Here is a 17,579-nt window from a genome sequence, read left to right on the forward strand (position 1 = left end):
AGTGGTAAGTATTATGCCATGAGGAATTGAAAAACAAAACTTTAAAAACAAATATGCATATTTATTTCAGTTATTTATTTATAAAAATAAATTTTAATATATTAAATTATTTATGTTATATATATATATATATATATCTTTTGTTCAATTATAGTATATGCTTTGTAATCTTGGCTCTCCTAATAACTAAAAATTTCGACTCCACCCTTGACCGAGAGTGTATGATAGATAGCCCATCTTGAATACAAGATATATAAATCACTTGTAATATAATCACTAATTATTTCAAAATTTTCAAGATAATCATTAATCATCTAAGTAATATTAGGTCAGTAATACAAACAGTAATTATCCCAACAATTTAATCAAGTAATCCAATTAATTTAAAGTGCTCGGTTTGGTTAAGCCGACAGATATTTGAATCAGATAAGTTAATCATCATATGCACCCTTCTTGTTTTCCTGCCGACTTAAACTCGTGACTTCACCAATGAAAGTAATTAGAGACTTTGCTAGTGAGCCACAAGTTGGATTAGCATCATCATGAGCACCCCAAAAAAAGAAGTTAAATAAGTGATGAGGTCAAAGGAATAATTATTACAGTCTCAAAGTACAGTACTATCATATGATATGGAAACACTATACTTATCACACACGTATTATTGTGAACAAAAGGGAATTCAAACTATCGATCACACGAACCAAAGCGTTTAAAATGAAAGTGGTGATGGATTGTGTTGTTTGAAATATATAGTAAGACATGCACTTAATTTGGGGTGCTAAAATCTGTTCCCTTTTCCTTTTTCCGGGTCCTTCGGTACCGGATGGCACTAGTTGTGATGCGGTTTGGGGAAGGAAATTTGGTAAACATAGACCTTATTGTAGGACCAATGAATATGGGTAGTGAGACAAGAACAAGGACGGCGATTGGCGAGCCAAGAATTAAGTAATTAGTTGTTGAAGAGTGGTCATGGAGCATAAGAGAGATCCACAAAGAAACAATGGAGCTCAACATGAAGGATATACCAAGAAAAAGCATGAAAGGAACGTACTTCCAAAAGGTCAGAGAATGAGAACGAGAAGCAAGTATAGCCAAGAAGAAGATGGTGGAAGTGAGGGAGAAGGAAAGGGCCACAAGTGATAGGTTTGGAAAAGCTTTGAATCCAAATTTGTTTATAAGGATATTTGAGTTGCCCTTGTCGAAATTGTCAACCACATTGGAAAAGGCCATGGACGCAACCAAGGTCGATACCACAGAACATGCTTCTGAGGTTTTATTCAACCATTCTGTGTCACTTGTCATTTGCTCCCTGTAACTTTCTCCAAAGATTTCTTCAGCAATTTTCCCATCATTGTTGTGCCTCTCCCAAAAATCAAGAGGCACTGAGTTTTTCACAAACTGCATCACCATTTATATATGTACACGCCAATTTTATTGTAAAGTGATGATATATTTAAAGTGATGAGTATTTTAATAGCAAATAGAAACGCACCTCAAACCACTTGAATTCCTCAATCATGGTACATGTTTGCCAATTTAAGTTGACTCCAAGCTTGGCTGCCAAGTGCAATGCAGTGTTCCCGTCTTCATCCACTTGTCTAAATGCACTTTTGTCAAGGTTTCCATTTTCATACAAAAATTGATATACCTTGATCTGCCTCTTTTCTGCTGCTAGTAAAACTATGTTCTTCTTCTCATCATCATTCACATCTTTAATCGTGGATGGAAATTTTTTCAGAATCTTGTCTACCATTTCTATCACACCATTCTTCGCAGCAATCATTAGGGGTGTCTCCACTATTATAGACACCGGCTCTATCCAACAGTTCAAATCACAAAACTAAATAATATTGCTGCAATTTGAATTAAGAAAATTCATGCAAACTAGCTCAATTCTTAATACATGTATTCAATTAACTGAATTAATCTTTCTAAAGCTTGGAGTTTTCATGAATCCTTACCGTTGTCCTCTTTTCTTTTAGAGGAAGATGAAGGCCGTTGAGAGGGGGCTCTCGTTATTATTGTTGATATCTCATCATTGGAAGCATTTTGAAGAATTTGTTCTATTATTTGAACAGACCATGTGTGTTTCTCCTTCATTTTTCGTATTTCATGCAACCATGTCTCTAGGAATCAAAACTCATAGTCAGTTGCGCGGCAAAATATTTTTTGAAATTAATTTTTAGAAATGGTCTGTAATTATATATATAATTAAAAAAATATGTTCATTTAAAATTTTGTATTTAGCCAACAAGTTTAACCCATTAATTAAGAAACACCCCTAACAAACGCCCCGATAGGGACCGTTTCTTTATTAATTTAATTTTTTTTCATTTTTTGAATTGGGAGTTTTCAAAATTTTCAATTAATATTTAATTAAATAAATATTTCATTTCATTAATTAATATTTCTATTTTATTTTTATTTTTTATAAATTAAAAATTATTTACTCCATTTTCTTTTATTTTCAATTTGTTTTTAATTTTTATTTACAAAGATTAAATTATCACTTTATGTGTATGTAAAATTTTGTTATCAATTTTTTAATTGAATGTAGCTGTTGAAATGAAGATGAGGAGTAAATAATTTTTATTAAATACTATTTAATATTAAGGTGGGGAAAATAGAAATAGTGGAAATTGAACAGATGAAGATGAGGAAATTGCTGCTGAAATGGAAGAGGAGAACATTTGTTGATGAAGCCTCTGCTGCACATCTAGTGATGGGGAGCTTCTGATGATGAAGAGAAAGAAGAGGAGAGCATTGCGGAGATACACTAGCGAGATGGGCACGATTATGCTACAAGGAGAGATCTATTTGTAAGCAAAACACAAAATTGTATGAAAACACTGCTTGGGGGGGGGGGGGGTTGTTTGTCGGGCATTTTCCAAAAAAGCCCCCTCAGGCAGCGTTTCTTGACTAAATGCGGCTTGTAGCGGCGTTTCTTAAGAGAAGTGCTGCCACAGCAATATCTTTGGTGGCATTTTTCACAAACGCCTCAAAAGAAATGCCACCATTGCATAGTTTTATCGTAGCGAGGATTCTTTTCTTAAATTTAAATTTCAATAGAGCAGCGTGAGATTATGATTATTTTTTTATTGTTCATAAATATCTTCTTGTGAGAGGTAATTCTATTTAAAGCACAATCAAATACTAAATGTGAGCAACTTTTTTAATAGGATTCGAACTTTGGTTCTCCTCATTATGAGGGAGTAGTCCTATAACTTTTACTCAATAATTTCACTGCCAATTAGACACTCATAAGAGTATAGTTAACAGCTCTTGTAATGCATGACATGTCATTTAAAACAATGCTCATAACAACTCATGTAATGCACATGATACAATATTTAAAAGAAAAAAGAAAAATTACAAATAGGTTCTATACAGTAGACTTATTTATAAATAAGTCTTACAAAATTCAAAAACCATATCCAAATCTCTTGAGACTTAAATATATATAATTTGAAGTTTGAGTGCAAAGATAATACTATCCCAATTAATTTATCTTTCATTTACAATTTCAATTTGACAATTTACAAGTAAAATTTTGTAATTCAAGAGTCAAATTTTTTTATTTAATACTTGATATAATATAGAGTGTCCGTGGCATTAATTATGCCTATTTAAGGCTATAATTACAAGTAAATTATGAATTTTACATCCTAATTCGACTAATTATAGCCTTAAGTACATATAATTAACTTTATAAAAATTCAATGATATATCAAGCGTTGAATAAAAAATTCAACTTGTAAATTTCAAATTTTTACGTGTAGATTGTTGTATATCAAGTGTGGTGCAACTCAGAACCCTTTGACTCTAGTTCGGTAAAGTATGACCTTCTAGATTCTTGTCTGCGTTCCTTGTCTCTGGAATCCTTGGTTTTGCCTGAATTTTCATTGGGAATACTAGTAGATACAGAAATAGATATATAGCACGCTTTTCCAAATTAATCTATATAAATTGTACATTATATTTGTGCTAAGATGTATTAGAGATAATCATAACGGACTGTCTCGTTATGAGCTCTGGTTAGCTGTTATAACAGACTTGGTTAACTTAACCATGGTTAGGTATACTGTCAAAGTAGTATATATGAATACTGGACAGGTTTAGTAATAATATATTGCTTCAGCTCAGTTACCATTCAGACTGCCTTGTTCTCTACGATTACTCTCTTGTGCTCTGTTACCTTTCATGTTATTTAATTATTGCTCAAAACAACTAAAGCCATGGAAAAATCCATTGAATCCTCTCAATCATTACTGAGCAAGACTCCAAGCAAGGTATTGACCCCGACTACTCACAGTGATGTGATTACTTTCAATCGTCTAATAACAGTGAAGCTTGAGGAGCACAATTATCTCCAAGAAGCATAGCAGATAAGTACTGGGATCCATGGTCATGGACCAGTGCGATTCATTGACAAGAACACATAACCACTGACGGAGTATGTATATACCTATGGTGAAGGTGAAGGTGAAGGTGAAGGTTTCAAACTAAATCCTAACTTTCTTGTTGGTAGCAGCAAGATAAGCTGCTTATGTCTTGGATGTCATGCTCCACGTCCGAAGGCATCCTTACTTGGATCGTTGGATCCGAGACATCTCTCCTAATCTAGGAGAAGATCCAAACACATATTGCTTCACGGACTAAGGCCAAAGTGCGATAGCTTAAGATTAAGCTAAAGACCACGAAGAAAGGAAACCTCTCTACAAATGCTTATCTCCTTAAAATCAAGGAGATTGTTGATGTGATTGCTGCAGTAGGATATCCTATTACTAAAGCGGACCATATTAAACAAATCTTTGATGGTTTATCCGTAGCATATGATTCGTTTAATACTGCGATCACTATAAGAATCGATCTATACACTATTGATGGACGAGATCAAAGCTCAGTTGTCGGCATAAGAAGCTAGAATTAAGAAACATATGAAGGCTGCGATTGATAGGGTGAATTTTGTTCACACCAAGGGATTCTCGAAGTGCTCAATCCCGTGGAGGTCGTCGCGAACGTGGAAGATCTTTAGGATCTTCATCGTCCTCTAGATCCATTCGATCTTCTAACTCAAAAAGCTCTCTATCTTTCCAGGTCTACACCAAAACTGGTCATTTTGCATTTGACTGCTGGTATCGGTTTGATGAGGAATTTCAATCCATGAATGTCAGTGAAAAGTCTGGTCATAGTGCCTCTGTTGCTGCTACAGATTCTCTTGTTGATCCGGATTGGTATCTAGATTCTGGGTTACCACTCATGTCACTCATGACTGCAAGAATGTTGAAGAAATGTCCGATGATATCAACTCTAAAGATGTTTTTGTTGGTAATGGAGCTGATCTATCAGTTCATTGTACTAGACACACCACTACTGAATGTGCATGACACACCTTAAAACTTTCAATTATTCATCATGTTCATTGTGCTCATGACTTCCGTTGCTCGCTAGTTCTTCTCTTCCTTTCTCTTTGTGGGTTGAATCTTTTCATACTTTTATATATGTTCAGAACAGACTACCTACCAAGGTTCTTGGTGGTTTGTCACCTTTTGAAAAACTCTATGATAAAGCTCCTAGTTATGATCATTTGAGGAAAATTGGTTGTTCTTGTTTTCCTCTCACTCAACCTTATAACAGACACAAGATGGATTATGGGTCAATTGAGTGTGTATTTGTTGGCTACAGTTCTATTCATAAAGGCTATAAGTGTTGGCATCCTCACGGTAGGATGTATATTTCAAGAGATGTGATTTTCAATGAACATGAGTACCTATATGTTAGACTTACCACATCCTCCTTATCTCATCCTACCCTTCCCTCCTTGTCTTCCTTTCCTATGCCTTCTACGTCACCATCTGCTATTCACCTACCTCATCTTTAGTACAATGCTACTAACATTGTATCATCATTTGTAGTTTCTGATTGTGATACAGGTGGTGGAAATATGGACCCTGCAGTATGCTCTTCTCCTGTGACAGATCATGACAGTTGTAGTTCACCATTCCTCTCTTCTGAGGTTCCTCCTCAAGTTCATTGTGAAACACCAGTACCTCGCAAGCATCACATGTAACAAGATCAATGCATGGGATTTTTAAGCCCAAGATTTTCTTAACTGATTCTGAACCTACTTCTGTGGAAGATGATATCTGTCTTCACCAGACTGGAAACAAGCCACGGATGTTGAATATGATTCTTTAATAAAAAAACAAAACATGTCATCTCGTGCCTCTTCCTCCTATAAGCGAGCCATTGGCTGTAAGTGGGTGTGGAAACAGAAGAGTAACCTAAATGGCACCTTTGCCAAGAATAAAGCTCGGCTAGTTTTTAAGGCAATGACCATTAGGATCATATTGCCTATTGCAGTTGCTCAGAGGTGGAATATACATCAAATAGATGTTAATAATGCATATCTCAATGAATATCTCTAAGAGGAAGTGTACATGTAGCAGTTTCCAGGGCATGAACAAGGTAATAAAAATCTGGTATGTCATCTGGACAAGGTACTATATGGTCTCAAACAAGCACCATGTGCTTGGTTTGAGAGACTAAACTTAGCATTGTGTCAATTGAGATTCACATGCAGTAAATGTGATTAGTTCTTGTTCAATTGGGTCCGTGGTCCTAAGATTCTTTATGTTCTAGCATATCTACTCGGATATCAGAGGTTATAATAACTTTGAACAAGAATTTGCTCTGGAAGGTCTTGGGAATTTCAGCTGTTTTCTTGGGATTCAACATTCGAGTGAAGAGGTTAAGGGATGGCAATTTGTTCTTATTTTAGACTATGTATATATTCAAGATCTTTTGAAGAAGGCTAGTGTAATAGCCTTAAAATATATATATATATTAAAAAAAATTATATTAATATTAATATTAATTATAACATTTTTATGTATTTATTTCAAAATTTTGTAGATGTTTAAAAAAAATGTGTAGCCTAGTGATATATGTGGCAGCAAATCATTTATTAGGTTCTTGTAATTACTAAAAAAAAATTTAAGTAAAATTAAAATATGTAATAGTACCTTTTTAACAGTATTGTATTTGTTTCGTGGACATATTCGATAAGAAAAAAGGGTCGGTTAAGTAGAAATTAGATTAAGCAGACACTTATTTAGGTGGTCCCCTGATCGAACTTTCCAGATATTAAAAGTGATTTTTTTTAACCTCAAATTCCATTTTTGTCCATCTGCAATAAAAAGTAATGAATAAATAAGAGGAGGTGAGGAATTTCAGAACACACGCACGCACCACTACCCATTTCTTTCTTCTCTTCCTTATGAAATTTCGAACATTCAAGAGCCAGGAAGAATTACCTTCTCTCCCTCCATTTTTCGGCGCTAATCCCAGCTACCGTCGCCGGCGTGGCTCTTTGTTGCCGCCGTTGGAGAGTTGTACTGGTTAGGATCTCCCTTCTATGAGTTCTTCTTCCCCGTCTTGGTTCTGTTTTCTCTGGTTAGTGTTGCCGTCGATCACTGCTGTGGAGGCTGCGGGTGGTCTGGAACTTCCTCCTTACTCTTTCTCGGTCCATATATCACTGTAGGTACTGCTCTTGCAGCATAGCTTCTTCTTCCTCTGCTTTTCGTTGATTTCTCCTTCCCCTCCATTTTTGTCGGTGCTGCACATTCATGGCTGGAACTTCCAACTATTCTTTCAGTTAAGTTTGTGCGTGTGAATATGTTGTGAAATTTGCCTTTACTGCTGTGCGCACGTGTGTTTAATTAGTGTAGCTTGTGGTTGGTTTCTTTTCTCAGTTTGCTGCCGTGTGAAATGTGAGGAGATGAGAATCTGGATTCTCTTGAGCTAATACTGATTTATTCAAAGAAGAATATGGAACTTAGGGAGCTGAATTATTTATTTATCCATATTAGAGAATTTCGAGAGATGGAACAAATAGGAAGAAATTTGGATTAAGCTTGAAAAATTTATGCACATAAGGTGTTTGATATAATGGCCATTAGAAGCTTTGTTTTTTTTAAAAAAAATAATAAAAATAAAAATAGTGATCCTTGTGAGGGATATGTCTAAATTGAGTGTTGTTGCTCTATGAATTTAATTTGAAAATTCCAAAGGTAAATTGAGTATGAAAGTAGGATCAAATTACTTGAATTCTTAAGAAATATATGATTGTTGACAAATAATGTGATAATAGCTTTGAATGCTACAAAGCTCTTTTGAATGAATTGGAAAATTTGTTACGTCAACAAAGAAATGTTCGTGTACATTATGGATTCTAAAGTTTTAAATTTATAATCGTTATGTGTGTGCGTGTGTTAATGTTGGAAGAAGGTTTTTAGCATTGTTATAAGTATATTAAGTCCCTAATACACTCTATATTCAAGGAGTTGGGAAGAAAGATAAAAATTGATTAATGTGGTAAGAGGATAACCTTGTACTTTGAGAACATTTCAGGTAAGTGGATAGCGTCCCAACTGATTTTTTTTAATCAAAATTTCATTTACTAAAATATTATATTTTTCTGGAAATCATTTTTTATAGCATTAATGCGATTATTGAATATTTGTTGATTAACATTACTTTATTTTGAGAAATTAGCTTTACCAAATTTGAAATGTTATTTGATCAATTAAGTCAAGTTTGAACTTTGATTATGAGATTTTTATTTTATCAAATATTAGATTGATACAGAGAATGATTCATGCGAGTTCGATGTTGAAAATTTTTTTTATCCAATAAATGCAAGCATAAGCATCGGATATGAAATTTGATTCTGGCAAGTTTTAATGCTTAAAAGTATTCATGTGAGTTTGATTTTGAGAATGAGAACTGTATCTTGAAAGTGATGATTTTCTCGCATGTTTGAAAATGGTTTTAAAAAAAGAAACTTTATATAGAACACTGGTTGCTAACGGCAGTTCCGTTAGCCCTTGGCGCGCCATGGTACACCTAGCTAGCAGGGTGTTTATAGGAGGTGTTAGCCCCGTGCGATGGCCAACGCACGTGGAACGGAGGGATGGTTATTCGTGAGCATAGTACTCATGTTTGTTTCATGGCTTCACGCCGCGTTTGGTTAGCGATACCCTTGTGGACTGTGTGTTCATGTTTGTTTTGTGGCTTCGGCTGCGTTTGGTTACTTACCCTCGTGGATTGTGTGTCCACGTTTGTATTCGTGGTATAAGCCGCGTTCGATTATTTACCTTTGTGGACTGTGTGTCCACGTTTGTTTATTGTTCTAATAAGTCCCTAAAAATTTATGAATTTGACTATTTGGTGATTTTATATTTCATTAGTTTTATCTAGTAAATTATTTACAACCATTTATTTCATTTATGTGTTTTCTGAAAATCAAGTGATAAAAACATTTGTTATGATATTTCGATGGTTTAAGATTTTATTTAAAAATTTTATAGAGTCATTTTATTTTGAAGTTTATTAAATTTTTATGAAAATTATTGTCTGTTTAACTTACATGATTATTTCGAACTTTTTTTTTATTCATGTTAAATTATTTATTGTTGGGACGTTACTCACTGAAAAATTATTTTGGTCTCAGACACCTGAACTGACATGGATCTTTCTACCGATCCTCGAGCACTTATAGACATGTGGAGGGTTGATTGAAATTTTTTTTTTGATGTAATTATAAATTTTTATATATCTCATTTTTATTTTATTTTGAAAAGTACGATTAAGTGATCCACATAAGCTATAACTAGGAACTTTTATTTTTATATGTATGCTGTCTGTCGGCTAGAAGGAGCCAAGCTCCTGATTTATTTGATATTTTGACTGCATCAATATACTGTAGAAATTTTGAGAGATTTTATTTACAGGAGGGGTTTTGTTGAAATTTTTATGAACATGTTAAAACTTTATTATAATTATTAGTGTCAAAAGTGTTATAATTTCAATAAAAATCTGAATTAATTTTAGAAATAGAGTGAATTTACGATTTAAGGCTTACAGGGATGTGTGAAACGGTTCACATCTCGTGCCGGTCACTCTCCAAATTTTGGGGCGTGACAGCTAGTTTGTCTAAAGCTAAGGGTGAAAAGACTCCTATGACTTTTGGTCTGAAAATGTATAAAGAAGGGACTAATGTTCTAACTAATGCTGCTTTGCACAGGATGGTTGTAGGCTCATTACATTATGCAACCACTACCGGACCAGAAATATGTTTTGCTGTTAGTAAAGTTTGCCAATTTATGCAAAATCCCCTTGAGAAACAATGGAAAGAAGTGAAGAGAATTCTTAGATGTCTTGCTGGAACCATGACACATGGTTTAATTCTCAGACCATCAGTTTATTGTACACTTGTGGCCAAATGTAATGCAAACTAGGCTACAGATTGTAATGACTGCACAAGCACTATTGATAATTGTTTAGTTTGGTAAGGATTTAATTTCATGGTCTTCTAAGAAACAAACAACTGTTGCTCATTCAAGTACGGATGTACAGTACAGGAGTATGGCTTCTATTGATGTAGAAGTATTATTGTGGATTAAATCTTTGCTGCAGGAACTCTGTGTCAAGCTTGTTCATGTTCCTAGAGTGCTGTGTGATAACTTGGGTGCTATTCTATTAATGAAAAACCCAATTTTTCATGCTAGAAATAAACATCTTTAGCTTGATCTACATTTTTGTTTGGGAGCGTGCTATCAGACAAGAAATTGAAGTTCTTCATATTCATGTTTCATGTCAGATTGCAGAGGGTTTAACTAAATTAAACATGTGCCTAGTACTTTGTTTGAAGAATTTAAGAAGAGTTCAGGGATAAGAGATGTGCATTGAATTGAAGGGGAATATTAGAGATAATTATGTGTTTGTTATCTGGCTAGTTGTTATAACAGATTTGGTTAACTTAACTATGGTTAGGTATGTTGCCAATGTACTCTAAATGCTGGACACGTTTAGTAATAATATTGATTTAGCTTAGTTACTATTCAGACCTTTGTCTTGTTCTCTTCGATTACTCTCTTGTCTCTCTTGCTCTCTGTTACCTTATGCATGATGTCTCTATGCTCTTATATGCACATCAACATGGGGTATGTCTATGGGAGTGCTTGTACAAAAAGGCACTCTCATAAGTATAGGAGTACATTCGAAGTGCTCCACTAGGCATAGGCTATAAGAGTGCTTCTTTGTATAAGCTCTCTTATCCATAAATTAAAAAGTAAGTGTTCTTGTATTTATTATTATTATTATTTTTTTTGGTAATAGTGTGTACCTGATGAAAACAATGAACTTTCGAGGCTTGATAGGGGGTATAGAAACATAAGACCCAGCACCATCAGAGGAAACCAGACACATTGAGCCATAGGGGAGGATCTTGCATGATCTGCTTCACAATATGAGTCACAGAATTTTTAAATTGCTAAACATTATGCATGAATAAACCATATACCACTCGATTCCCGAACATTAATTATTGACATTCGCCCTCATGTTAACTTAATAAGTTGTTGAATTTAAAGAATGATGTAAAGAGTGAAGACAATATTCATAAATTGGAAACGTGACTCAAATAATATTTATATGATTAGTTTACCTAAAGTCAATATGATATGGAGTTCTTAAGTTTACAAGTGTCTGAGTTTTTTAGCATTTCAACAGTATAACAGGAATGATGTTTAATTCAAGGCACATTTCCCTGGCCAATTTTTGAAATGCTAAAATATGAAGGAAAAACTCAAATGCTAATAATATGAAGAAAATTGGAATATTATACTTTTGAAATGCTAAAAAACTCATAACAGGAAACATCATTCTCTTCTCTATATATGAAGAAAAGAAAATTGGCCAGGGAACCAGCTTGTAACTCCTGCTTACCTCTACAACACTCGAATAGTGCTTTCATGAGCACCTTGACGCATAGTGCGGGTTCACGTAATGATGCCACTTCTTCCTTCTTCGTGGCCCGCTCCTTCTTCTCAACAAAAATCCCTTCCAAATTCAAAACAAGCAAGCAACCCACGAGCATATTATTATTATTTTCATAATATAAAACACAATGAATTTACATAGTACACAAAGTACAAATACTTGTCTTGAAGAGCCAAGCTTGCATGGATTGACAGAGACATGCTTACGTATATACAATGCATTCCCTACAAGGAAAATGGTACTTACAAGGATAAATGAGTCGAGAAACGAAAGATCGATCAAGTAGATCAGTACTTTCGAAAGCTGAAGGCATTGTTGCCAAGAGATGGAGCGGAGACAACCCATCCTTGTTGCGCCTCAACATCATCTCTTTCTCATAAAGCCGAACTATTTCGAGTGCCACATCTGCAAAATCAAAGCAAACCATATGAGTTTGAAGTAATTTGTTAATATACATACGAAAAAAATGAAAATTAGTTTGGACTTATGCCTAAATGCCCTTGTGCAATGGAACAGTGAAGAATGGTGTCCTCGTCGTCCCTTATGCAGTGAGCAATGTCGGTTGAAGAAACTCCATGGCTGTCCATGTACAGATAATGAAGCCAAAGAAAAGCTTTTTTCCTGCCGGAGAAAGCCGCCAAAAAGAGCGGTGTCTCCCCGGCGATGTTGCGTCTGGCAATTAAGGAGGGGTCTGCCTCACCGATCTTCTTACACATTTTATAAGCATTCCCCTTTGAAGCTGCCAAATGCAGAGGATTGTTCTTCCTATCATTCTCGGCCCCAAGGACAAGCTGCTTCTCATTTTCATCCACTGACAACAATGGCTCCGACCTGTTAGCCCGGTCATATCTCTTTCCACAAACCAAGTCCACCATCTTTTCCACCTCCTTTACTTTCCCACTGGACACAGCCATGTGTAATATGGTGTCTCCTGTGGCTGTTAACTTGGCCCTGCGAAGCTCCCCGTGGCTGTAGTTCTCGTACATTTTAAGCACTTCTGACCACTTGCCATTCTTGGCAAAACTGTGTAACTTCTCTGCCTCTCCATTCAGCTCGACCGTACTCATTAATATTGTCTCCTACACAATTGGCCTCAATGTGTAAATTAATTTTAATTTCATGTATATGACGTGGACAACACAGAACCTCCAGCTCTAATTATGACGAAGTTAATCAATCTCTTCACGGTTATTAGAGAAAGATATTAATCTTTAAATTTGAATAAAAATGTTTGACTTTCTAATTTTACCCTTCACTAAAATTTATAACCATGCACAATATAATTTGTCTAGCAATTAGCTTAGTGTAATTAAGGAGGGGCAAAACATTACTGTTCTTAAAAAACAAACAAACCTATTGGGTGGGAGAGCCATTCAAACTTATAAATCTAACTCTACTTATGAGACTCCTCAATATGAAACTCATTACATGTCAATATTTTGAGAGATAATCTCTTCTGTCAATGTAATGAAGCATACTGTCACACCCAAACAAATTAAGGCGTGACCGGCACGGAATATGAAAACAAAACCTATATTCCGAATGCCTTAACTTAAGAAGCTCTAATTTTTAAACACTGAAGGCATCTAACAATAACATGAACCATTTTCAATATCAATAATAAAAACAAAAGATTCAATATTTCCAAAATAATTTTGACAAAACCTCCCCCTAAAAATATGAACTTCCGAAAATAGTACAAGAACACTTTTCAATATAAATAGCATTAACAGGGAGTTCTATTCCTTCTAATAGTCTAATTATGCATAATACACATAAAGGTTTTAACTATAGCTACGTGGAGCACCTAGAAAAAGATTTACTAAATACTAGAGCCCAAATTAATTTTAAAAAATTTCCATCAATCACTTCTTCACTTCAACTCAAATGATAGCCCCTCGATGGTCAGCTGGAGATATATGATCAGGCATAATATCGGAGACCAAAATAATATTTTTTTTCAGTGAATAACGTCCCAACAATAAATAATTTAACATGAATAAAAAAAAAGTTTAAAATAATCATGTAAGTTAAAGAGACAACAATTTCCATAAAAAAAATGTATAAACTTCATAATAAAATGGTTCTATAAAATTTTGAATAAAATCTTAAACCATTAAACTATCGTAGCAAATGTTAATATCACTTGATTTTAAGAAGTTACATAAATGAAATAAATACTTGTAAATAAATTAAATAAAAACCAATGGGATACAAATTCACCAAATAATCAGTTTCATAACTATAGGGACTTATCAGAACAATTAACAAACGTGGACACACAGTCCACGAGGGTAAATAACCAAACGCGGCTTGTGCCACGAAGACAAACGTGGACACACAATCCACGAGGGTAAGTAACCAAACGCAGCCGAAGCTACGAAACAAACGTGGACACACAGTCCACGAGGGTAAAACTAATCAAACGCGGCTTGAAGCCACGAAATCAAACGCGGGTGCAAAGCCCACGAATCACAAACGTGAGAACAGAGCTCACGAAAATTAAACTAGCTAGTCGTTTACAATGGCGCGCCAAGGGCTAACGGAACTGCCGTTAGCAACCAATGTTCTGTATAAAGTCCCCTTCAAATTCATTTTCAAACATGTGAGAAAATCATCACTTTCAAAATAAAATTTTCATTTTTCAATGTCAAACTCGCATGAATCGTTTTTCCATAACAATTCAATAATTTCCAAAATAAAATCCCATAATCAAAGTCCAAACTTATTTTTATTGAATAATCAACATTTCAAAAGTGATAAAGATAATTGCACAAAATAAAGAAGTTTAATCAATAAATTATCCAACAATCACATCATTGTTATTAAAATGATTTACATAAAAATATAATATCTTAGTAAAGGAAATTTTTTTTTTTTATAAAATCAGTTGGGACGTTATCCACGTACCTACAAATACTCCCAGCTACTAAAACTCACCCCTTTACACACCTATCAAGTTTCTTTTTCCTCCAAATATCCTAAAAAGTTATATAATAAAATTTTAATAAATTATCTATAAATTAAATAAATTCCCTTCCAACACTAATATAATCACAATCAACATATATAATTCAAAGTTCCCCAATGCTCCTCCATTTATATCCAAAATTCCTCTATAAAATTTTAACCATAATCACTTCCTTCATTAGGATAGGACTCTGTTATGTCTTATGTCAAATGCCTCAGCTGTATCATTTTCCACCACTTCAAATAAGCTTTTTAACCTTCAACCTTTTGTCTCACAAATTTTCAAACATTCATAGTTAATTTCATCATACTTTTCAAAACTTTTAATTCCAATCCCTAAGAATTTTAGTAAGCATTTAAGCAAACATTTCGAGGGCAATTTCCATTAACCAAGTCATACGACAAGCATCCAAGAATTTCAACAACTTCCAACATTTAATTCCATAATTAAAATTCAGCTAAACACCATAATCAAATAACTTCCAGCACTAACTGAAACAACACCCCAATCCTTTCCCGAAAAAAAAAAAAACGCACCACAGCAATAATGAGAAGCAGGGGCTGCATCAATCGGCCATAGAGGAAAGAATGGTTCGGTATTGCTGGTAAATTCGAAGAGGGAAAAGAAAGAACCAGTGTCTTACCTCAAACTGAAGTTCAGTGGCAACTACGACACCTCAGCCCACAGACAACACCAAAGAAGATGAGAAAGGCTTACTGTTCAACGAGGAGGAGGAGCAGAAATTGAAGACCAAAAGAGCGAAAAAGAAAGCTTGAACTCGCTATACCCACACGCACGAACGTCCGGTAGCTTAGAAGGAAGGAAGATGAAATTTGAACACGCCCATGCATCACCGTCAGCCCACAGCAGAGAAGAAACAGAGGAAGAGCTTTAACTACTTGACCCCATAGAGGCAGACGAAGGAGAGAGAGAAAGAGAAAAGACGAACTGCCGGTTGTGGGGAGATGACAACACTGCGGCAAGGTTGAGGGGAGTGCGACCGGAAGAAGAGAGAATTTGACACAAGCTTCTGATTTTTTTTTTTTTTTTTTTTTTGTTGCTCTCTCATGCTCACCGAGATACGGGAAGAGAATTTTAAATCATGATACCCATTGAGTAAAATTACAATAAACCTTTTAGATATTTTTGTTGAGTTACCGTAGGAGCAAGGGCACATGTGTAATTTTCTCACCCTTCCATTACTTTCCAGCGTTCAAATGGCGGTGGAGGAAGAAAAATCTGACATTAATAAATAAATGAAAAAATTACAAGGAAGGGCACGATGAAAATTACAAAAAAGAATACAAAATTTCTCTATAATTAAAAACAAAATAAAATCAAACTTTTACTTAATAAAATTCAAACTCTGAAACTTCAAAGAAATCACTAACATAAATTTCATTAAATTACCTCTCTTCACTTGTTATAAAACTAATTTAAATAAAATATTATTTAAAAAAATTATTAATTTATGTATTTATTATTTTTTTTATTTTAAATTTAGGGTCATTACACATACTCTTTGTGTTCAACGAAAAAAAAATCAACTAACATCCAAGTATCCAACACATTTAAGATCATTCTAGAAAATTGGCTCCAGATCAGATAATGGATTCACGAAGGTAGACCTAAGCATGGATCACGTCTCATCTTTATATAATGGACCAAGCATTAGTTAAAAGACTTTTGGGTTAAATCAAGTTCACTTTAACGATGACGTTGGTTTGGACGTTTGGTGTCTCTAGTCATCCCAGAATTAGAACTCTGATCATCTTCATATTTTGACTCTAAACTGTATGCACAGATTATTGATTTTCATTTTTAATTTCTAATATCCACAAATGTTGGTGAACTATTGAAGTCCACTCAGTTTGCTTTAGTATTGTAAATGAATATTAATCCAAACAATAACTTGCACGCGTAAATTAGGAACTAAAAGTGCTTATAATTCTTTCCCTTTTTGTACACGTCTACTTTCATTTGAAAGCAGTCAGCCTCGTAACCAAAACTACAAATAGAAACGTAACTTGATTTCTGGTGTATTTTTTATCTTACCGTACATGTCAAATTAATGTATAAACTCTTCAAATTAAACTGAAATGGTGTAAATGAGAAATATATATCGATCATAGCTATTCTCATATGGACACTGGGTCAGATCAAACAAGAATTCCGAATAGAAAATATAACCAGGACACCCAAAAGAGACTACTAAGCTAAGGCAAGAAGAAAGAGAGAAGATGATGAATCCGAAAGAAGAACTCAAAGATAGAGCCTTACCAAAGAAATAGCAGAATCAGATTTTGACTTCACCGGCCAAATCTTAAAGAACCAGAGATATGAGTAATAGAAAGACCAGGTGGAGAAGAAAGAGAACTATTATACAGAAAACAAATAAGTAGATATCATCCTTCCCGTGAGCTGCATTTTAATAAATTATATATATATATATATATATATAATATAACCAAGCACGTCACAAAACGCAAAACATGACCGATTCCTTCTTGGAAGTTGCTACTTTTGTCTTCTTCCCAATTTTTTATTTTTTAAAATGAGCAGTAGTTTTAAAACCTTTTGGTCAACCCTTTCTCCTTGAATCAAGCCATCGTTCTTATTAAACATAGGGTTCATTTTAAAAATTATAATAAATTTTGTTTTTAATTTTCGTTATTTTTTGTTTTTTGTTTTTTTTGGTCAATGTTCTTTCTTTATTTAATGGTCAATGCCAATGGTGTTTTTATTATACATGCAAATGGTGTGT

The 17,579-nt window shown here is 34.3% G+C and overlaps 1 protein-coding gene across 1 annotated transcript; it reads right to left on the minus strand.

Annotated features, from left to right (window-relative positions):
* Positions 1-543: 543 nt before the first annotated feature.
* Positions 544-17,166, minus strand: LOC129313785 (uncharacterized). The gene is made up of 8 exons (XM_054957173.1): positions 17,096-17,166; positions 12,335-12,923; positions 12,091-12,249; positions 11,791-11,904; positions 11,189-11,299; positions 1,962-2,126; positions 1,493-1,815; positions 544-1,398 (listed from the first exon to the last, which is right to left on the minus strand). Exons 2-8 carry the CDS (start codon positions 12,909-12,911, stop codon positions 766-768), a joined length of 2,082 nt encoding a protein of 693 aa, XP_054813148.1. The 5' UTR covers positions 12,912-12,923; positions 17,096-17,166; the 3' UTR covers positions 544-765.
* Between the last annotated feature and the right edge of the window lie 413 nt (positions 17,167-17,579).

The sequence above is a fragment of the Prosopis cineraria genome, unplaced genomic scaffold (assembly GCF_029017545.1).
Source record: "Prosopis cineraria cultivar Desert tree isolate PC_DT_omini unplaced genomic scaffold, ASM2901754v1 PC6, whole genome shotgun sequence".
Lineage (NCBI taxonomy): Eukaryota > Viridiplantae > Streptophyta > Magnoliopsida > Fabales > Fabaceae > Prosopis > Prosopis cineraria.